The sequence below is a fragment of the Miscanthus floridulus genome, chromosome 15, assembly GCF_019320115.1.
Source record: "Miscanthus floridulus cultivar M001 chromosome 15, ASM1932011v1, whole genome shotgun sequence".
NCBI lineage: Eukaryota > Viridiplantae > Streptophyta > Magnoliopsida > Poales > Poaceae > Miscanthus > Miscanthus floridulus.
In genome coordinates, this window is record NC_089594.1 from 19,612,410 (window position 1) to 19,635,138 (window position 22,729).

The 22,729-nt window shown below is 47.3% G+C and overlaps 1 protein-coding gene across 1 annotated transcript; it reads left to right on the forward strand.

Moving 5' to 3' along the window:
• The first annotated feature begins 458 nt into the window (after positions 1–458).
• On the forward strand, positions 459–4,245 carry LOC136508225 (uncharacterized). Its single transcript, XM_066502870.1, has 3 exons — positions 459–635; positions 748–1,132; positions 3,302–4,245. Exons 2-3 carry the CDS (start codon positions 1,042–1,044, stop codon positions 4,030–4,032), a joined length of 822 nt encoding a protein of 273 aa, XP_066358967.1. The 5' UTR covers positions 459–635; positions 748–1,041; the 3' UTR covers positions 4,033–4,245.
• Positions 4,246–22,729: the final 18,484 nt, after the last annotated feature.

Consider the following 22,729-nt stretch of genomic DNA (forward strand, 5'->3'; position numbering starts at 1 on the left):
GACCTGTGTACTTAGTGTTGCAGCCTAGGGTTTAGGGTCTAGGTTTAGAAATTTGATGTCGGGACGAACATGCACACATGTGTGCGCGCGCGCGCATATTCAGTCCCAACGTCAAATTTTCTTGCCAACACCGATTCAGACGGAGTGACAAGAGGACACGCAAAAAAATAGAAGGCCAGGTGAGTGGAGGGCAGTATGTATATTTCAATAAATATGATAGTATTTTGAAAAAAATACTTTCTCTGTCAAAAATATACATGTCATACGTCTAGAGTCAAAGACCAAATATTTAAAAAAAACATTAATCTTTATGATGTGTAATAAACATCATTATATTAAACCTAGAATATATTTTATAATAAACTTATTTGGATATTGAAGTATTTAATACTAATTTTATAATAAACTTATTCGTCTTCTCCCTCCCCAATGGCCCAATCCCCCGCCGCTGCCCGCGCTAGGGTTTTACCGCCAATCTCTCACTCGCATCCGGGCGCCCGATCGGGGTGGTGGTGGAGGCGGGGGACAGGACGCAGTCGCAAATGCGGCTCAACCACGCGGCGGCGGAGGGCGAAGCCGGCCTCCCGCCGCGGGCCCTCCTCGGCTGGGCGTCTCGGCTCCACGCCGTCGACCAGGTCCGTCCGTTCCCGCGTCCTCTGGCTCGCTTCCGACTTTCTCCGGAATCTCATCTCGCAGGGCACCGACCGACCCTTGGCCGATCGCCGCACGTTTCCGCTCCGGTTTCAGTTTCGGGCTCTCGTTGTCGTCTTCCTCGTGCCTCACGCGCTCGCCGCGCAGGCACCGCACCACTCCGCTTGCCTTTTCTGCACTCGCCTGCGCCGATATACTCACCCTCCACCTCCAGGATAGGCTCTGGCATTCCCGGAGCCCCCTGTATCGCACCGCGAGGTTGTGTTCTGTGTGCGCTAAGCGGCGGATTGCGGTTGCTCGCCATTCGGGTGGCTCCGTCTGGTGCTGCCCAGCGCTCCGGCGAACAGTTCGTGGAGTTGGGGCGGGGTGCTCCTCCTCTTACTCCTCACGATGGCGGCCTCGAACCTGTCGAGGGACGTGGATGGCCACGGTGACAACTCCGGCGGCACTTCGCTTCCTCCTCTGCCTCGGCCTGATAACGGTACGGACGGATTCCTCTCCCTCTGAACCCGATGTTCCGATTTGGGTGTTATCATCGGTAATCTGTTGGGTTGCGATCGGATTTGAACTTACTTGATATCTAGATCTAGTCCTTGTTCTTTGCTTGTCAGATGATTTGGATACCGATTCAAGCTCAGGACCAGAGTTATTACTGGTTAAATAAACTTGCCTGTTGCTGTAGGCTTTCTCATGTATATGAACTGTTCTTTCCTCTGCACGATGAGATGCCAGCAATGTTATCTTTGCATGATTATCACATCTATTGGGGATATCCATTTCTTTTTTGGGGGAATAGGAATTGGGAGGGCACTGCAATTGCGAGATAGCAGTGTTGTACTTGTACAGGTGGGGATTCAAATCATCTATTCGGACACAGTCCTGTCTGCAACTCTGCACAGTGCACAGTATTTTGAGGATGCATAGAACTGCTAGTATCCGTTATGTGCCACGTTCAATTTCAAATATTGAAATGCTTGTTGCGCGCCATGGATTCAATGGCTGGGATCTTCTGGATCCATGGCTCACTTCGTGCCTTTCGCGCCATCTTTGATTTATATACTTTGTCGTGTTGTGCACTTTGTCGTAACACCTAGTTGCTTGTTCCATCCTGAGTAATAAGTAACCGATGTCTGTTAACATATCGAATACGACTCAATGGAATTACTGACTACAATTGGTCCCACGCATGCTGTCTGTACCTTTTTTCTTCAGGCAACAATATGACCTCAAAGTTATGATATGCTGTAAGACACATTTTTCACTTTTTTCTTACTAATTATATTATCATTAAATGAACGACACGATGGTTCATCTTGTGTAGGAGGTAGATACTTACCTTTACAAGCAATGTTGCCATTTCTGGATCAAACTCTTGTGTCAAGAATTGTGAGTGTTTCCCCATATTTAGCACGTGACGTGTATAACTGTCTGATGTTTCCTGCACACCCTTGATCCTCATTCATATGAATGAAGAGTAAGTGGAAGACCATCCATAAAATTGATGAGTTTATATCCTAATCTGGAGTGTTGTAAGAGGGCATAGCACCTTGCAGCTATAGGCTCAGAAGCTAGTAATCCTAGGATGTTGGGTTATGTGGATAAGCTAAGTTTTACCCTTTACGGAAATGGTTTTGGTTTTAAGGTTAGGGTTTTCCTTATCATTCTGGATAACCACAGGATTTGTGTGAATTTTGGGAAACTTATTGTTTCTTGCCCACTATGATTTTATCTATCTTTTTCCGAGCTATTAGGATAGGCACCCAACTTTAGGTGTTGTAACCAAAATAAAGTTACAGCACAACATCATAGCACCAGAACATCGACATAGTGGGAAATTGTTCTTCTAACGGAGCAAGCATGTGAAAGATAGAACCTTCGACTTGTTTCTTGCCATCATACCCTTTTTTTTCTTTTTTTGATCTTCTTCCTTTGAACTGCATTTCGATTTTCCAGTTTCAGTGTTGGAAACTTCTCATTGCCATTAATTTCTTACATCATGGCTGCCTGGGTGGGTTTCATTAGCTATTTCAGTAATATGTGTAATTGTCCACTTTTGTTTCTAAAATATTGGAAGAGTTTGTTGTAGTTGTTTATTTATCATTTTTTAGAACAAAATGGTCTGCACCATTTCTCAACTGAAATAAGCATTACTGGTGCAGAGGTCAGCATATCTTGGAAACAACAATCCCTTCTGGTAATTAGAGAGCGGCACACGGCCAACATGTAAAGCTAGTGCCGCCAATGAAATTATAATGACAGGACATCATCTTTTTGTTTTCTCAGATATTAATGTAACAAGCACAAGAGCTTGTTTGGCTACTTATCTGTCTAGACGACACCTTGAGTGACCGCATAATAGCTTCTAAATGCATCTTTCTTTATGGATCAGTTCAAATATTCGCTGCAGTCATAAACATGGATGATTGTAACAATTTTTATCTCTGGGCTATTTTGTTTACTGAACTAATTTTAAAATTTCAGTCTGGTATCTTCCAAATTCGCATGGTGGAATACTAATCAATATAGCTATAAGACAATTCTATTTATGTTCTTCCAGATTGCTGAATGCAATACATCAGGGAATCTTTTGTCTTTCTGCATTGCCATGCTGCTACCATGAATTCTGATACCCATTTTTTTATATGCACAGGAGACAATGTCCGCCCAGTCCCATTGTGGGAAAGAGAATTCTGCCGTAACGCTTACGACATTCCCTGGGAGACCTTCTGCGAAAACAAGCGATTTATTGGATTATACAGAAACGTCATGGACTGGGATGATTCAGAAGCGTTCAAGAATTTCGAGGAGGCAAAGGAAAGGTTCAGGGCAAAATATTTTGGCGAAGGTGGACCAAACAACAGTAACAATAACTTCCATGGAGGTGGATCATCTAGCAATTGGCACCAGCAGGGGGTGGATCCAGGCCACACGTCATCCGGGACTGGAAGGATGCTGATTGGCGGTGGCACGATGTGGATGAGTAGCACCTTCACTGGCGGTGCCATGAAGTGGAATGGTGATGGTGGCAGAGGCAATGGCACTGGCAGGAACTGGAATGTTGGCAGTGGTGGTGGTGGCGGCAGCGGCAATGGCAATGGCAATGGCAATGGCAATGGCAATGGCAGTGGCAGGAACCAGAATGGTGGCGGTGGAGGCGGTGGCAGTAGCAGCAATTGGAATTGTTTCGGCCGTGGCAATCAGAGGAAGCAGCACGAGGGGCAACACCAGCTGAGGAACGGCGGTGGCATCCAGAGGAACCAGGAGGAGGGGCGGCACCAGATGAGGAGCGGCGGCCGGCAGCAGCAGGGCCAGGGGAGGATGAAGATGGAGTGGCGTCTGGTGCAGCACAACAGGGCTCCCAAAGATGACCCTGCCGCTTGATCTCGCAGGTGGTTTGTTTGTGCAGCCTGTGTTGGGCTGGGCTGCTGCTGGCAGAAGTGGTGCCCGTTAATACAGAGGAGCTGCTGCTGGCAAAGCGGTGCCTGTAAATAGATGATTGTTTGTTTGAGTTGTATGCTGCAGCTGCGGCCTTAGTTTACTTCGGGTGTAATGTCATTATGTTATAATGTTAATTAATGTGGGAGCATAACAGTTCGGTGCAAAAAATAGTCCATTACTCTGTTCATCTTTTCAGTGTAGTGTAGAACGCGCCGGCGTACGGTCCGGCTGTTGGGACCACGCCGATCCGCACACAAATCTTGAAGCCGCGACATCAGGAGAGGAAAACCAATTTAGCGAGGCTCCAGCTCCTTAGAAAACAACTTCGGCTTTTGACCATTGGTAGTGCTGAACTCGTTTAAAAAACATGTGGCAAAATTGCTTCAATTTTCTCTTCTGGAATGGGTGAAAGAAGTGGCAAAACTTCTTCTGTTTTCTTTTGTGGAAGTCAAAGTTTAAAGTGGGTGTGCATACGATTTATATCAGTTGTAATATAGTTGTTTGAATTGAACAAAGATTATTATGAGATAAAAATGAAAATTAATCCATAATTAATGGTTCCCCTGTAATTAAAAATGAGAGGAAAAATGATTAACCGATGATTAAGATTAAATAAGAGTAAAAGAAAACATTGACCGATGATTAAGATTACATACGCAGAATTAAATACATGGGGAAAAACGATAGTGAAAGAGGCCTGAGGGTGCTAAGGGTGGTGATAATTTCTGTGTAAATAATAACGGTAATGCTTGGCCACGGGCGTTTGTCCCATCCGAACGCTGCGCCTCACTTCGCTCGCTGCTTTGGCCTTCTCCCACCACGTGCCCCACCCTGTGCCGCTCGCTCGCTCGATCCTTGCTCCCGCCCGTCGCGCGCCCAGCTGTGCTGCTCGCTCCTCTCCCGCCCGTCGCGCGCCCCACCCGCACCTCACTCATCGCTTCAGTCGTGCGTCGCGCCCTCACCCGGCCGATCCAAGGCCGGTGCTTTTGCTGCTGCTGCTGCTGGTGGTGCACCGCCGCTTGCTGCCGGATCCCACCCCGATGACCGGAATTGACCGGCCCCGGCCTTACCCTCCCCTGTGTTGCAAATGTATTATTCAAGTGTTCAGATGTTTCAAAGGTATGTTGTAATTGTTACATATATAGACGTTGCAAAAGTAGATGTGGATGTTGCAAATGTTGCATATTTTGCAAGTGTTTTCAAAGGTATGTTGCAAGGGTTTGTTCAAAATATTTTAGATGTATGTTGCAGCAAGTATTTTATCTAGATGTTGTATATGTTTCACACACATGTTGCAAGTGTTTTATCTGGATGTTGCATGTGTTTCACACACATGTTGCAAGTGTTTTATCTAGATATTGCATATGTTTCACACATATGCTGCAACAATATATTTCATCTGTGTCAGACGTATGTTGTTGCAAGTGTTTCAGGGGGCACGATGAGTGATGGGCACACAACCCGAGCGTCGAGGGATGGGGTGCTACGAGCTAGGGCTGCGGGATGGTGTGCGGCGAGCTAGTGCTGGCGGACAGGGGCATAGCGAGCTAGGGGCGGGCTCCTGGGTCCCTCCCACATGGAGAGAGAGGAGGGGTTCAAGGGAAAGGAGCGGGGCGCGACGACGGGGGCAAGGTGTGCATGCGAGGTGGACAGGGGCAGGTCGCGTGGCTGTACGAACACGAGGAGCGATGGACACAACATCAAGGGTGGGGTGCACGTGCGAGTCGGATCGAGGTGGACTGAGGTGGGCTGCACGGGTGTCCGGATGTCCGGGCGCTAGCCACCCCCAAATAATAATGCAAACTAAACTTGAGGGGCACTCTATTTTTCTAATACTTTTATCTTCTCGTAGTCGGCTCTCTATCTCCCTTCTCTTTTACTCCCCTTCCTCTCCACCTTTGAACTAAGAACCACAAACCCTAGTTCCAATGACGACGGAGGAGAAAGCGCCGACCAAATCATTCAATGGACACTAGGTGGTGGTGTAGGATGGGATAGGACAGTGATAAAGCTAGGGTTTGGGACCAAGGAGAAAAGAGAATGGAGAACAATCGACTGTGAAGTACAAGCATTTGTAGAAAACACACCCACTCACACAGTAGCAACCATGTTTTGGTTTACCACGACACCACACAGTTGGGTAGTACCAAACTAGGGCCTGTTTGGTGCCCAGCGACCACACGCCACGCGAGCTGTGGCTCCACCGCTGAAGTTGTGGTGTCGTGGCGATGAAAGTGGCCGCCACACCTGTGGTGAAAATCAATGCACAAAGGACATGACAGTCTCTGTGGGCTTCCCCAACTTACAGACAATCCAAACGGCAGCCAATGTATCGTGGCAGCCACGAATGTGGCATGGTGAGCGATGGCGGGAAACCAAACAGGCTCCTAACCATCTGACCAATGTTGTTGCTCAAGGTAGGTAGGAGAAGAGAAGAAAAATGGAAAAGCAACGTGAATCAGGAGGAGGAAGATGAGTTATAACATTTATGCATGTTTTGCACCAACAACAAGTTATGGCGCCAATTTTTTGGCCAACAACAATTTGGACATAGTGGCACCATAGGACATACAAAAAAAATTTGGAACACCAATTGAGTGGAGGGCAGTATAGTTATTTTAGTATTAGATGCTATTTCAAAAGAAAAAAATAATATTGACATGAAAAGGGGAAAATTATGATATACTCATATACCCTGGTAGTCTACTGAGCTTACTGTACCTTAGTGGCATGGACGTAATTTTGATTTCTTTTTATAATGGCGCGTAGGTGCCCCTGAACCGTGCAGACACCTGAACAGTGATCTTATCCCTCCCCAATCCCCCACCACGCTGTCGCTGCCGTTGCCCGCGCTAGGGTTTTACCACCAATATCTCACTAGCATCCAGGATGGTGGAGGAGGCGGGCGACATGACGCAGTCTAAAATGCAGCTCAACCACGCAGCGGCGGAGGGCGATGCCGGCCTCCCACCGCCGGCCCTCCGGTCCTCCACGCCGTCGACAAGGTCTGTCCGTTCCTGTGTCTCCTGGACTCTCTCTCCGGACTTTCTCCAGAATCTCATCATGCAAGGCACCAACCCTTGGCCGATCGCCGCACATTTCCACTCCTGATTTTAGTTTTGGGTTCGGGTGTCATCTTCCTCATGCCTCACGCGCTCGTCGAGCAGGTAACACTCCACTTGCCTTTCTGCACTCGGCTGCGTCGATATACTCCTGCTCCAGGATAGGCACTGGCAGTCCCACAACCCCCATTCTCACACCGCGAGGTCATGTTCTATGAGCGGCAGATTCCATTTGCTCGCCATTGGGGTGGCTCAGCCTGGTGCCACTGCTGTTTGGTGCTCTGGTGAACTGTTCATGGAGTTGGGGCGGTGTGCTCCTCCTCTTCCTCCTCACGATGGCGGCCTGGAACCTATTGAGGGACGTGAATAGCGACCCTGAGCACTCCGGCGGCACTTCGCGTCCTTCTCTTCCTCGGCCTGATAACGGCCCGAAACTGACTCTCTCCGAACTTTCTCTAGAATCTCATCACGCAAGGCACCGACCCTTGGCCGATCACCGCACGTTTTTGCTCTCGATTTCAATTTTAGGCTCGGGTGTTGTCTTCCTCTTGCCTCACGTGCTCGCCGCGCAGGCGGCACTCCGCTTTCCTTTCTGCACTCAGTCGCGTCAATATACTCCCCCTCTAGGATAGGCACTCATAGACCTGGAGTCCCCAGTCTCGCACCGTGAGGTTGTGTTCTATGAGGGGCAGAATCCGGTTGCATTGTGTTTATTTGGATGTTGCACATGTTGCAAGTGTTTTATCTGCATGTTACATATGTTTCACACACATGTTGCAAGTGTTTTATATAGATGTTGCATATGTTTCACACATAAGTTTCAACAGTATGTTTCATTTGTATCAGATGTATGTTGCATCTATTTCATGTTGCAAGGGTTTCACGGGGCACGGTGAGTGATAGGTGAAAGCATCTAGGCCCCTTGTTGGGTTTCGGTGATTAATGACGACACGAGATTACTATGACTAACGTGTGTTTTGCAGAGGCAATTTGAGTTAGGTCATGGTAATGGAAATTGATTGGGCAATCATGGTTGTCATGCCCCTATCGATGGAAATCATTTCAATTTTTAAAGGATGGACGGCAAGGTTAAGGACGGACTAGTTCTAAGTGTTGTTTGGCGTTATAGAGACACTTAGAGTAATTTAGGACTTTGTTTTTCCTTTGGCCATACTATTAAGGGCGGTATGAACTAGTAACTTGACTTAGGTGAGTCTAATGGATTAGGTGTGGTGCACACGTGTCAAACTTAGCACTAGGTAGCTCAGAAATAGCCCTAAGATTGATAGAGGTTAACTTCATTCTCGAAGGATTTTGAATTAGAATTGGTTAGGTGAGCTCTAGCTAGCCCGACACCTTTGTTGCTTAATTAATATTTTTGGAAGGTGCTAGAGAACATAAATAGAGGGGTGTGGTCTTGGCTAGACCGATAGTTTTAATTCCGTACTTGTTTCGGTTAGCCGACGCGATTAATTTTAGAAAGGACTATGCACCCCCTCTCTAGTCCGCCATCTTGACCTTACAAGTGATATCAGAGCTAGGTCTCTCATTTGTGGTCTTCACCAACCCAAGAGGATGGCGACTTATGGACTAGATATTGATTGTCCATATATTTTTGGTGGCACACACTTTACATGATGGAAAAATTGGATGATATGTAATTTTTAGTTTATTTGCCCTCAAATATGGTGGATGGTAGATATAGGCTTTTCTCATGTGTTGGATGAAGATAATCTAACTCAAGCACAAGAGAAATACCTAGATCTCAACATCCAAGCTACTAACATCATGTATAGATCTTTGCATGATTGCATATTTGGAGAGATCATTGACATAAAGACCTCCCATGAGATTTGGAGTTATCTCAATGAGAAATATGGGACGGTCTTCGATGATGATGATGAGCCCAAGAAGGAGGCGCATGAGAGTGTTGAGCTTGACCACAATTCGGTGATTGTGGAAGATTGCTCCACCTCAAGGTCCAAGTGATGATGATAATGATCATATCACAAGATCACTTGACAAGATTGATGGTGATGCCACAAGTGATGCCAATGATGATGCTACTCCATGCACACTTGATGGTGATAATGATGGATCATGCTTGGGATATGAGAGTGATGTTTCTTCAAGCTCTCCAACTACATCACATTGCTTCATGTTACAAGGTGACACTAAGGTATCTAATGTAAATGTGATTGATCTTGATTCATGAGGAGCTTCTAGATAGATATGGTTGCATGATCAAAGCTTTAGAAAAAGAGATGGCTAAAACCGAGAAATTGAAAATTGAAAACTCTTTTCTAAAGAACACATGTGAACAACAAAAGCATATACTTTATGTTACTACTTGTTCACATGAGGAGCTAAAATTGGCTCATGAGGAACTTAGTGTTGCTCATGATAACTTGGTACAAGACCATGTTTTTCTCACTAAGGAGATTTCCAATGAAAAAACTAAAACTAGTGAGAGCTCATCACATGGGTCAATTGATCAATCACATATTGTTGCTAACCCTTGTGATATAGGCAAGAAGCATGTATCCACCTCTAGTGATGATTTATTAGAAATGCCATGTTCTTCATAATTAGATGCTTGTTCTACTTCTATGTCTTGTGAGACTAACCTTTTGAAGGAGAACAATGAGCTCAAAAATGAAGTGAAGAATTTGAGCAACAAGTTAGAGAGGTGCTACAACTCAAAAGTCACCTTTGAGCATATGTTGAAGACTCAAAGAAACTATGGTGACAAGTGTGGCCTTGGCTTCAAGAAGAAGATGACAAAGGGCGAAATAAAGAGAGAAAGAAAGATGAAGAAGATACAACAAAGAAAGCTCTCTCATACCATATGCTACCAGTGTCATGAAGCAGGACACCTTACAAATGGTTGCCCTAACATTAAGAAGCTCATGAAGATAAAAGAAGAAGAGAGGCTCAAGCATGTGAAGTGCTTCAAGTGCCGCACTTGGAGTCACCTTACCTCAATGTGCCCAACCAAGCAATTGGTGAAGCAACTAGAACAACCTCAACCAAAGCCACAAGTTGAGCAAGACACCCCAAGAGCAAATCAAGATCAACCATGAAGATAGTGATTTGATGATAAAGAAGAAGAAAACTAGAAGGGGTGGAAAAGCAAGAAAAAGAGCATTGCGTCCAAGGATGAATCAAGATGCAAAGCAAATGAGCAAGAACAAAGAAGAGAAAATGGAGAAGATTGCTCACATGAGATGCTATAGTTGTGACACATTGGGCCACCTAGCTTCGGGTTGTCCAAACAAGCTTGAGAAGAAGGCTCAAGCAAACAAGGAGAAGTAAGGCAAGGAGAAGCACAACATGAGCAAGGAAGAAAAGACTCAAGCAAAGAGAAAGTGCTACTCATGCCGAGAAAGGGGACACATGGCACATTCATGTCCCCTAGGTAACACCCCTAAGCCTATTTCAATTAATGATGATTCTATGCTTAGGAAGGGTGGTAATGGTACCTCTATGGTTGCTATTACAAAACATCCCACTATTCATACTAAGGCTATGCCTAAATATGTTGCACCTAACTTGAGAGGACCCAAAGTTGTTTGGGTACCATCAAAAAGTGGATGATAGTTTGTAGGTACCATCGACATTGGAGGCTTGGTTCAAATGATATTCATCTTGTTGATCATGTAGTTGAGTCAAGTATTGCTAAGTGATGATCATTATCTCAATGCCATGACAAATTGAGTGAAGTCCAAATATGCTATAACATATAAGTGTCAAATTCAAGTTGTTGATGATTCATTAGATATATTTGATGGTTTGCAAATAATTGAGTTGAAGCTTGCAAGTTGGATGATCATGAGCTAACCAAGGTATATCTCTTGTTGATTATTTCATTTGGGTGCATATGAGTTGATTGAAATGGACAAATATGCAAAGTTACTTGCTATAAGTTGATTGAATGGATAATTGATTAGTAATCAAGTTTGGATTGATTTATGTTAGGTAAATTCATGAGATGACTTTTAGTAAGTGGTTTGAATGGATATATGTCTTATGGAAGTATTCAAACAAGTTAGTTTCAAGTTTGATTCATATTTGATGAAGTACAACTCAATTGTTGAAATCTGTCCTATATTACAAAATCTAAGCTAGCTGTGATCTTAGCCATATTTGAGTGATTAAAACTTATTGGATTGGCATAAAAATTGGTGTACATTCTCTAGACTTATGGTATAAGATGGTGTACAAATTTCATGAGAATTGGATAAGAGATGCTTCAGTTTTGGAGTGAATCTTGTCAGCTATAGTGCAGCAGTTTTCAGCATGTAGCAGTGGTGGAAGAATTGAAATATGGTAGCAATCTAGAAGTCAAATGAAGCTCAAATTTTTACAACTTCTAGATAACTTAGTTAATCACATCTCCACCAAATTTCATGGCATTTGGATTTGTACTTTGGGACATATGCATTTTTCTTTGAAGAGTACAAAATCTGCTAGAAAAGTGAGAAATGTTGGATTGATCTAGAGTCACTTTGATTGAAAGGTCCTCAAGTTGGAAACATGTTTATAAGTAATTGAGGCACCTAAGTTTGGTTTTGAGTTGATCTAGAAGCATGACAAGCAAAGAGTACAAGGTCATTTGATTGTGGAGTGTACTTTGCATACTTTTGGTACTCAAGATGAAGATGAAGATCAAACTCAAGTTAAAGATAAAGTTTAAGTTCTAGATATGATTGGAGATCATTTGGTAGAAAGAAAATGACTTAAACAAGTAGAAAGAAAAAGACTTAAAGAAGGAATCAAGGTTACTCATCAAATTAAGTCCTTCACTTGGATCAATCAATCAAGTTATTTCAAGTGAGTGTCAAGAATGGTTGTTGGAGAGAGGTTACTTCTCCCTAGTGTAGGGGATTGCCGCCTATGTGTAGGTAAACCAAGTGTGGTACTTGGAAGGCTAACATGGAAGTAGTGATCCGAGGAACATTTGAGATGCTTAGTTGAAGCAATCAAAAGGGTTGATCAAGAAAAGCAAGCAACACCCAAAAGAGAGCTAATCATATTATTTCAAGTGGTATTCCAAATAGTTCTCTCATGCAAGCATTGATCAAAAGATGAAGCAAGTCAACCACAACAAGAAAGTGCACTTGATCATAAGTGGTACTCATTTCACACGGGTGAAGAATGGAATTCAAAATGGTATCTATTGGTCTTCGCCAAGCTTATAATTGGACTTCACATTGCTATTGGAGTAATGAATTGGAATCTATGTGACTATCCTCTACTCCAACATAGCAAAGGTATCATTGTAATGTGCATGATCATTTCATCCCTTACTAGTATGCGGTTAGTGCATATAGTACATACTTTATAGGATCATGCATAACAAATGAAATATTTAAATTCATAGCCTACCACTATTGCTTGAATGATTACTTGATCTAGTGGTTAGTATATGAATTTGTTCATGAGATAGTGAACCCAAGTACTTGATTTAATTTGGATTGCTAACAAGTGACAAATACAACATTAGCAAGATAACCCTTGCAAGAGGTGTGAAGAAGCTTGTCATTGGTTTAAACTGGACTTGAAAGCTTAGGCAAATCAATTTAGTTCAAGTCAACATTAGAAGCTCATGATAATGATAAGAGTACAAGCACAAGACAACAATGCAAATGGATATCTAGATTGTGGTATCTGGACTCAAGTATTTCATCAAGAATTCATAAATGATGTCTAGATCAACTCACAAGTGATATCCTATAAGTGGTACTCATAAAGATAACAAAGGTTCAAGAAATGATTTTTATTGATAAATCCAACAAGTGGTTCCATACTAAAAGATTCTTTCAAGTGGTATCACATCTACACGTGGTATCAATCATGCAAGACAATGGTTCCACAAGTGATCCTCAACTTTAAGTGATCATCAAATGAAGAATGCATCCCTCACCTATAAGAGCTCAAGTGTATCAAATGGCTGACCCATGCTATCACATAGGGGGAGGTGTCACACAAATTGATATCAAGATCAAAGATCCTATGTGTGGTATCTCAAGAAGCCCTACACAAGATACAAGTGGTACAAGTTACAAGTGGTATCTACAGGTGGTGTCATTCCAACAATCAAGTGATGTCCATAAAAATGCAAGATTCAAGCCTCAACCATCTACCCCAAATGCATACCTTTGCATCAACTTTTATGGAAATCAATGACAAAGGGGGAGAGATTGTACAAAGATATGAAAGCCTTGAGATTAAGATTGTACAAGAGAGATAAGATAAGATATGAAAGCTTTGGGAGAGATTGAGATAAAGAAGTAGAGGTTGTACATGGACATGGACAAAGAGGGAGTAACATTAAAGAAAAGAGATGGATTAAAATTCTTGGACAAGAGAAGCACACAAATAAGGGGAGCAAGCTCATAAACTTTGATTGATTGCATTTGATATGTGCATATTCATGTGCTTGCTTGCATTGCATAAGTTCTTAAATTCAATATGCATGCTTGTGTGAGGTATACTAGTTGTAGAATTTGATTGATGAAATAAAAACTAGCATGCATAGGATGATAGCTAGACTCTTGGTATGCTTTTCAAGTAATGCTAGTACCTTAGTTTTAATGTTGATCTCACGAGGTATCTAGTGATTTTATTTCCAAGTGATATCTAGCTAACCATGGTGCTAAGGATGAACTTAAAGGTGCAACTCTGATTGGTATCACACTTCAAAGGTTTACTCTATACACCTTAGCATCATTTGGTAGTAATTACTCTCCCACAATTTCAATCTATGCATATGAATGAGCTTCAAACCAAACACTATAGCACATATGTAGGGTGAGCTAATACTACCATTTTGGGTTTGTGGTACTTGTCCAATATCATTTTCACATGGTAAAATTGCTTGGGCAAACAACATGAATCCAAAAGAGCTTAATTTCCATATCTTTGTAGAGTTGTCATCAATTACCAAAAAGGGGGAGATTGAAAGGTCCTTGTGTGGTTTTGGTAATTGAGTGACGACCCTAGAAGGACTAATTGTGTTTATGTGAGATACATAGGTGATTAGTCCATAGGTATATGTGTGTGAGCAACATATGCTATGAAGGTGAAAATGGCTTGGCGATGTTGCAAAGCTCATACATGTGATGATGAAAGAGCTCATTGCACATGAGACATGACATTGAGTCATGTGATCAAGGTGGAGAGGATCAAAACAAGACTTGGCTTGATGGACCGGTTGCAAGCATGAAGGGCAAGTCAGAGGCTTTGGAGCGATGGACCGCGTAGCGGTGAAGCTTGAGCAAGACTTGGCACCGATGGACGAAGGCAACGGTGAAAAGCAAGTGAAGTCAAGATCGATGAACCAATATGATCATGTGATGATATGAAGTGGATCATATCATTGTTGATCGTGTTGGTGCATGTGTTGCATCGACATTGGAGGAGAAGGAATGGAATGCGCAAGGCAAAGGTATAACCTAGGGCATTTCATTTCACCGGTCATAGGTGTATAGAGAAGTTGATGACCGGGTTTAGGATAGATGGCCATACTATCAAGAGGGGCAAACTTGTTTGCATATTGGTCATCTAGTGCCACTCGAGTGATCTAACTTTGCATCGTCGCTAGGATTGAGTGGCGTGGCAAGTTGAGTGGTGTCGGTGTTTCGAACAAACACCAACTAGTGAATTTATAATTGTTGCGTGTTAGGCTCGGATAGTGTACTAAAGGACATAATGTTTATACTAGTTTGGGCCGAACATCCCTATATCTAGTCTGCTGCTGCTCATGTTATTAGTATCGAACAAGGTTCGTAGTAGGGGGTACAAACGATCGAGAGAGGGACAGGTCCCAAGTCTCTAATGGAAAGGTCGAAAGGACTCCAAGAGCATAGTCGTTGCTTGGCTGTCTTGTGTGTTAAAACGATTCGTCTGTCCCTCTAGTGGGGCACCCTACCCTCCCTTTTATAGACCAAGGGGGGAGCAGGGGTTATAGATGGGAGAAAGAGGAAAAAACCAAAGGTAGAGAAGATCCTTCGAGGGAGCCGGGTCTTCCTTTCCCCTGTGCCTATCCTACTAACATGGCAGACCGTGTCAGGGATAGCATGTTTTGTTGATCCTGATAGGACCAGGCCCTGGCTTCATCTTAGCAAGTGGTCATGTCCCATCCTCCCCCCGTGGATGGTGCGGTGTGTCAGGGCGTCGAGCCATGACTCTGCGGGGAGTAGATGGGGAAATGACTATACGCCTGTTACTATAGATGATGTAAGCTCTTCCTTGGATTGTAGCGGTTGTCGTATGCCTGTGTTAGTATCCGCGCCCGAGGGCTGATGGCAGCGCCTACAACACTGTAGGATAAAAGTCGGCGCCTACAACACTATTTGGGCTCTGTTAGGTTGGAAAGGGCTTAAAGCGCCCATCCCATCGTAGCCTCATGGTACCTTCTTGCAAGCGTGTAGGGCATGGTCCTCGGTACTACAGTTGACTCGAATGTCCCATCGTACCCTATGCTCATCATCATAAAGGAGCAGGGTGCAGGCGTCGGGCGAGGCGGAGCCTGCCCTCAGCCATCGGGCTAGGTGGAGCTAGCCCTTGGGGGTCGGGTGAGGCGGAGCCAGCCCTTAGCCATCAGGCGAGGTGGAGTCTAGCCCTTGGGGGTCGGGTGAGGCGGAGTCTAGCCCTCGGGGGTTGGGCGAGGTGGAACCAAGCTTCCGTCATTCGGGCAAGAAGCGTAGTAGCATTCTTGTCTGACCAGGAGCATCAATGTTCGATGGCTATTAGTTCCACCTCTTTGCATACTCCGATATTAGGTCCCCGATAGTAGCACCCGAGCCCTCGGGTGATTCGGATAGAATCGCCCGGGGGGTATTTTGACATGCCAGAGGGTGCACACGAGCGCACCCGTCGGGTGTAGCCCTCGGGCCCTCGAATGATTCGAATAGAATCGCCCGAGGGGTAATTTCAGACCCTGAGTGGGTAAGGCTGTGAGTTTTGGTTTTTGTCAACTGGACAGTTTTAAGGGAACCCTGGCATCCCGTTCGCGGGGATTTCACCTAGGGTTAGCCTGGCAAGAACTCGATTACGGATCGAGGCTCCCTTGATGCTCGTGTACCTGAGTTCTAGCCACTCACAGGTCCATCCCTCGTTGGGATGGCCGCTGAAACTGTCGGGCCATCCCTCAAACTCCTAGGCCTAGGTGGGCCAGAGAAATGTTTTTTGACTCGTGTCCCGTCTTGTGGGAAAAGAGTCCCGGTCTGTTTGGGAAGCCGAAACATCCGGCGTGATTTTGGTGGGAAAGGATAGGGATCGCGGGCATGTATCCCGCGATGTGACACAACGGTGTATCATGGTAGGCTCGGAGGCCTAGGTGGGTGGTTGCACTTCTCGCATCCGTTGCCCCTATAAAATCGAGGGTTTCGCCCCTAGGGTTCCGTACTTTGCCTCCTCACCTTCACATCGACAGCCTCCGCTGTCAATCACCTGAGCCTCCCACACTCACATCGCAGCCGTCGTCAAGCTCATATCCACATTGCAGCCATTGTCCAGCTCGTATCCGCATCGCAGCCGCCGTCAAGCTCACATCCGCATCGTAGCCACCATTAAGCTCGCATCCACCCTCCTCCCGATCATTTTAATGGAGCCATGGTGCAGATCCAACATCACCCCTCATCGCCTGGAGGGCCTCATTCGCTGTGGCCTTCTTCGCCCGCTGACCACTACCAAGGAGTGGTGGCTGCCCGGCAATGAGGATGAGCCATCGCCGCCCGAAGGGTATGTCGTGTCCTTCGCTCACTTTCATGAGCGGGGATTCGCCATACCTGCTCATAAGTTCATTCGGGGGCTATTGGATTACTACCAGGTGGAGTTGCAGCACCTTACTCCCAATGGGGTCCAGCACACTGCGGCGTTTGTTGCCCTGTGTGAGGGATTCCTGGGGATTAGTCCCCACTTTGACCTATAGTGGTACCTCTTCGCCGTCAACCTATCAAAGAAGCGGGTTGGGAAGCAAGAGCTGAGCATGCCAATGGGATGTGCCAGCATTCATCTCCACAACAATCGGGTGAACAAATACCCATCGATGATTCTGTCGACCTCCAATAAGGGGTGGAATTCGCATTGGTTTTACGTCAAGGACGACGTTGCCGCCCCCTTGCCGGTGTTCTCCGTGCGCATCATCGAAGAGGTCCTAGGGTCGTGGAAGTGGGGTGTCCCAGACAAAGACAAAAAGAGGATCAAGGACCATCTCGCTGACCTCCAAATTCTAAAGGAGAGGGGCATGAAGGGATCGGGGATCATCGGTGCCTACCATACGTGAAGGGTGGCGCCATTGATGAGCCACACACTCCCCCTGTATCTGATGGGGCTCGGAGCATCGCTCGAAGGGATGATGCTTGTCGATGAAGCGCTCCCTCCCCCCGAAGTGGCGTAGCGCATCAAGGAGGCGATGGAGCCTTCGAAGGACAACACCAACGTTGTCCTTGATTTCGTGTGTCCGGTGCGGGGGCATCCCCCAATGCGGCCAGAACCGAGGTTCCTCGACTTCATAAGTTCTCTTTTCCCATGCCTCCTTTTCACTTGAATTCCTAGCCCCTTGATGCTGACCTCGGGATAGCAGGACTAGCCATATGGACTTATCCTCGGGGATAGCCTAGCTCCGCTGCCGAAGGACCGGATCCTAGCGACAGCGAATCACACCGCGATCGAGTGGGATAGGAAGACAAGGGAGCTCAAGAAGAAGAAGAAGCGAAGGTAGCAGCAAGCATGGGAGCGAGGAGAGGAGACAAGCAATGACAACGACAATGAGGAGGAGGAGTTTGATGAGGTAGTAGCTGATGTTTAGTGGGATGTCCTAGAGAGCGAGGATTCGCTGATAGGCATCCGCTTGTCCACGTAGGGACCCTTCCCGTTCCATGCAGGGGGAAGTGAGTTCATGAGGCCGGCGGAGACAGGCCAAACCATCAGCCCATCCTCAGAACCAGTGGGAGCGAGCAAATCAGCTGCCGCACCTGGGGTGCCGGTGGAGGACCGGTGGATGGGGGGAGGCGGATCTGCCATCGGCCCCACGAGCTGATAGGGGCGGGCAGATCTACCGCCATGCCTGAGGTGTCAACAGAGGGGGGTGGCACCACTGCTGTGCCCTTGGAGACAAGGGAGGTGAGACCCCCTGCACAGGAGCAGGGGGCAGGCTCGAAGCGGTCCCGCCCAGACGAGTTGGAGCAAGAATCTGGGGGTTCATCCCCAAAACGTTCCTACCGTCCAACAGCGCCAGAGTAAGTCACCGATTGCTCTGTTTTTTTTTGTGTTTTTGTGTTTTTCTGTTTTTCTGTTTGGCCTTATGCCCTTTACCTCTTGTAGACTCTTGCGACGGGGCCATTATTTGGCGTTGGTGCCCAAGAAGAGCGTTGCTCTTTAGGTGGGAGGGACGTCGTCGCCCGATGTTGCTCTAGTTTTGGGCAGGAGCGGCACCGATGTTGCGGTCTCGTCAGCTGGTCAGGTGCCGCCAGTGGTGGCGCCCGTGCCCTCGGTGGGTCAAGCGGGCACCGAGGCTAAAGAAGCGCCCTCGGTGGTCGCCGAGCAGAAGACGGTGGAGGTGACTCCGCCGCCTATGTTGGAGCGGACGGAGCTACCGCCCATGCTTGTGGCACCTCCTATGGTGGGAGTGGCACCACAAGTCGAGCCCTTGGTGTCGCAAGCAGAGGTGGTCATGACTACGCCAAGCCAGGAGCAGTCAGACGTAGCCGTGGTGGTGTCTGAGTGGGCGACGCAATCCGCGCCTTTGGCGGCCTAGGTGATGGAGCCTGAGGCTGGTCGAACAGACGGGGACATGGTTGGAGGGTCCTCGGATGCCATGGCGGTGGTGGAGAGGACCAACAGGAGGTCGCCCTCGGCCCTGGTGTCAGGGGGCAGCCGCTCGTCCGCGTGGAGTGAGTCGCTGCTATGGTGGATGGATGCCTAAGACCCAATGTCGACTCTCTTCTCTGATGCTACCGAGAGCATAGAGTGGCGGAGTCTCAATGAAGGGATCTCGACGATGATGGATGTCCTGGATCAGGCTAGGGTAGTCCTGTGTGACATCATCATTGCTAATGGTCAGGTATCCGCTTGATCTTTCCTTTTGCACTCTTCTTTCTTCATGTATTCTCATATTTTTGCCACTGGTCTTCTTTTCAGTCCCTTGTTACTCATAGCCAGGAGAAATCCTGGTTCCTCCACGAGTAGAAGGTGGAATGGGCTTGCCTCACAGAGGAGGCCCGATTGCATGAAGATTTGAGCGCCTAGCTCGCCGCCGCCCAATAGCGGGAAGCCGAGGCGCAATGGGACACGGAGGAGATCCATGGGATGTTCTAGGATCTATCGATGAGGGTGCAGCGGGACAAGGAGGCGGTCGCCTAGATCCGAAAGGAGTGGGATGAGTTGCTCTAGAAGGATGTCAAGGCTAGCCAGCGGGCCATCAAACTCCTAGATGAGCTAGAGACAGAGCGAGATCTCAAGCTGAAAGCCGAGGATAGGTCCGCGGCAGAGGGTGGATCAGGATGCCTTGGTGATCACCCGGCTATGCAGGGAGCGAGACGAGCTACACTAGACTGCGAAAAGACTCCGCTTGGAGCACGGCATGGTCCACGAGGAGAATGACCGGGCCATCCGAGATAGCGACGAGGAGCGTCAGGTGGCCAGCTCCCTCCGAGCAGATCTTGGAGTCATGGTGACCCGAAGGCTAGAGGCCGAGAGCATCTCTGTCGGGCTAGGCACGGAGCTTGCCATGGTACGGGGGACTCTTTGGGTCGAGAGTGACGAGCACGATCTTCTGTGCACCGCCGTCGGGGTGGTCTTTAATGACCTAGGGTTGGCGCAGCCGGAGGGAACCAGCTCACTTGCGGCCCATGCTACGGATATCATGGCGCGGGTGGGCCAGCTTGAGGAGAACGCCTTCCATGCCGGGATCACCCAAGCCATTATGATCGGGAAATTAATTTGGAGGTAATGAGCCTCGGCTTCGCGCCTGGCTATGAAAACTCCTAGCTAGATGAGATTGAGAAGGCGGTCACTCCCATTGCATGGAACCTGGCGAATAGGCTGAAAGGCATAGTTCTCCCTCCGAGGAAGTAATTAGTTGAATAAGTTTGATAAACATTTATCTGTAATATGTGGACAAGTGTCGGAACTTTTTTGTGTTCGAAAACAGTTTCGTAATTTTGTTCCATTCGTTTTATCTTACTTTCTTCCCTTTTGCATTCGAGAAAAAAGGTTTATGCGATCCAATCTTTTCGTTCGTTAAGACTGTAGGGCCCAAGGTGTATAAGGGGAAATTTCAATTTGTGCTGGTGAGCAAAGTTACCATTGCCGTCGGGCCATGGGCTTTTTGAAGTCTTACCAGGCGCGCTCATTTATTTGTTCCCACAAACCTTGCCGCCAGTCTCGACGTGAGGAAAAGGTTTGATGCAATGACTGTTTAAAAAAAAGAGGTATTCATACCTTTATCAGACCCCGAGTGAGATCCGACCCCTTGCGGTCGCTGGGGCCGGATGTTACTGGAGGCTGGAGCGAGGGTAGCGAACTTACTCTTGTATTCGCACGTACCCCTTACTTAGGTTTTTGACAATAGTTCCATGACCGTGTGTTTGGTCTCGTTGCTGGTCCGGCCTTCCCCGTGCCCCCACGCTTGGTAGGGATTCGGTCAAGGGTCGGTTCATTTTGTGTTTGTCGCCCCGTCCATGGTTTCCGCAACTGGAGGGGTTGAGGCGACGTCACTTGCCTCGACGGCTCAAGTGACGTGCCTGATGAGCTCGCTAACAGGGATGTTCGAATGGAACCCGATCCTGTTCCTTTGCGATAGGGTCACAAAGCCCTCGGGTGGCATTCCGGTGCTCCTTGACCTGCCTTCCAGCAGATTCCCCCTCAATGGGGAATCTATGGGCTCAGCTAAAGGCTAGATTTAACTAGAAGGTTGAGATGACCCTATCCGCCTTAATGCGGGTTGGGCAAAGGCCACTGAGGCTCATCTACGTTTTCTCCCTTGGTTCTTTTTTGATGCGAGGCGGCCTTGGACCCTTCACGGGTCAGCCTTTGAACCTTGGTCTCTCGATCTTAGATCGAGCGGCTCGAGCCCCCGAGCCCCTTGGGGTCTAATGGGGGTTGGCCTTGTTTCACGCGTGACCTTGTCCTCGGTTTCCACAACTGGAGGGGCTGAGTTAACGACACTTGACTCGATAGCTCGAGTGTCGCGCTCAATGAGCTCGCTAACGGGTATGTTCGTGTGGAATCCGGGTCCATCATTCGCTGATGGGGTCGGTAGAGCCCTCATGTGGCATTCCACTACTTCTTAACCCACCTCTCGGTAGATGCCCGAGCTGTTCGATAGGCTCAAGTGACACGTTGGCCTCTCCTCGATGGAGATTCTATGGGTTTGGCTCGAGGTTTAGAATTGAACGAGAAAGGTCGAGATGTCCCTATCCGTTTTTGAGTGGGGTTGGGCAAGGCCAATGGGGCTCCTCTCGGTTTTTCTCCCCTGGCTCTGTTCGACGCGAGGCGACCTCAAGCCCTTCCCGGGCCGACCTTCGAACCTCAGTCATTTTGCTGCTCATATCGAATGAGGCGACCGTCGCTTCGTGACACGACACAAAGCGTTGAGATGCAGCGATTGCATGTGCAATGTTTGGATGTATGGGATTAATGTACGATTTAATCGAAATGAAAGTGGGGGTCGGTAATGTTACCTCGGTGGCATGAGCGACGAGAGGCTCTTACCGGACATGTCCATGCGGGGTTCAGGTCCGACGCTTGCGATGGCGCCGGTGTGACCTACACGAGCATCATGATTTTTTGTTTCTGTCTCTCGATGGTGATCCGAGCCGTTCAATCATTTTTAGATGACCTGACAGCTTCTCCATGAAGGAGATTCTGCAGGAGGACCCTTCCGAACCCTTCACAAGAAGGCGGATGCTAAAGATTGGGGTGCGGGGAACTGTGAATTCGATAATGCTGGTGAACAAAAACGCCGTAGCCGTCGGGGCGTAGGGTCTAGCGGTTCGTCTAGTTTTACTCAAAGTTTTACACCCGCACCCTATGTCTCTAGTTTTTAAACATAAGGAGGGGTCAAGCGATGAGGATGTCTAAATAAGTAGACATTCTTGGCAGCCCCCGAGCGATGTCCGTGCCCCCGCCATTGCTGGGGTCGGAAGCTCGGTAATGAAATTAACACACAAAGTAAGTAAACAGAGGTGCTTATCTTTTAGTGGTCATTCGTTTGTCGTTTTACCTAGGCCGTCCGATCGACCCAAGAGGCCCGTTGGGCCCCCTGGCCATGGTCCTACCTGGGGAAGTGGGGAGTTGCCTGCATGCGGGTGCACCCTGATTCTCGCGCCCGGCGCGCAGTAGTGGTGGGCCATGCCTAGGTAACGTCTTGTTTGACTAGGTGATGTCTCGTCGACCAGAGCATGTCCCGTTGGTCCAGGCATGTCCCCTTGGATTCCTATTAGCATTGATTTCCCATTTGCATTGAATAGGAGAAGGAAGAGAGTTTTTCGTCCCAACCTTTTGCCTTTCCGCAGCTGCTGCGCCTCTTCCTTAAATAGGGAGGGGGAGAGGAGCTCTTGTCCCATTCC

Coding starts and splice junctions, on each gene's coding strand:
- LOC136508225 (XM_066502870.1), top strand. CDS start 1,042: ATGGCGGCCTCGAACCTGTCGAGGGACGTGGATGGCCACGGTGACAAC. Junction 1,133..3,301: donor TCTGCCTCGGCCTGATAACG/GTACGGACGGAT, acceptor TTATATGCACAG/GAGACAATGTCCGCCCAGTC.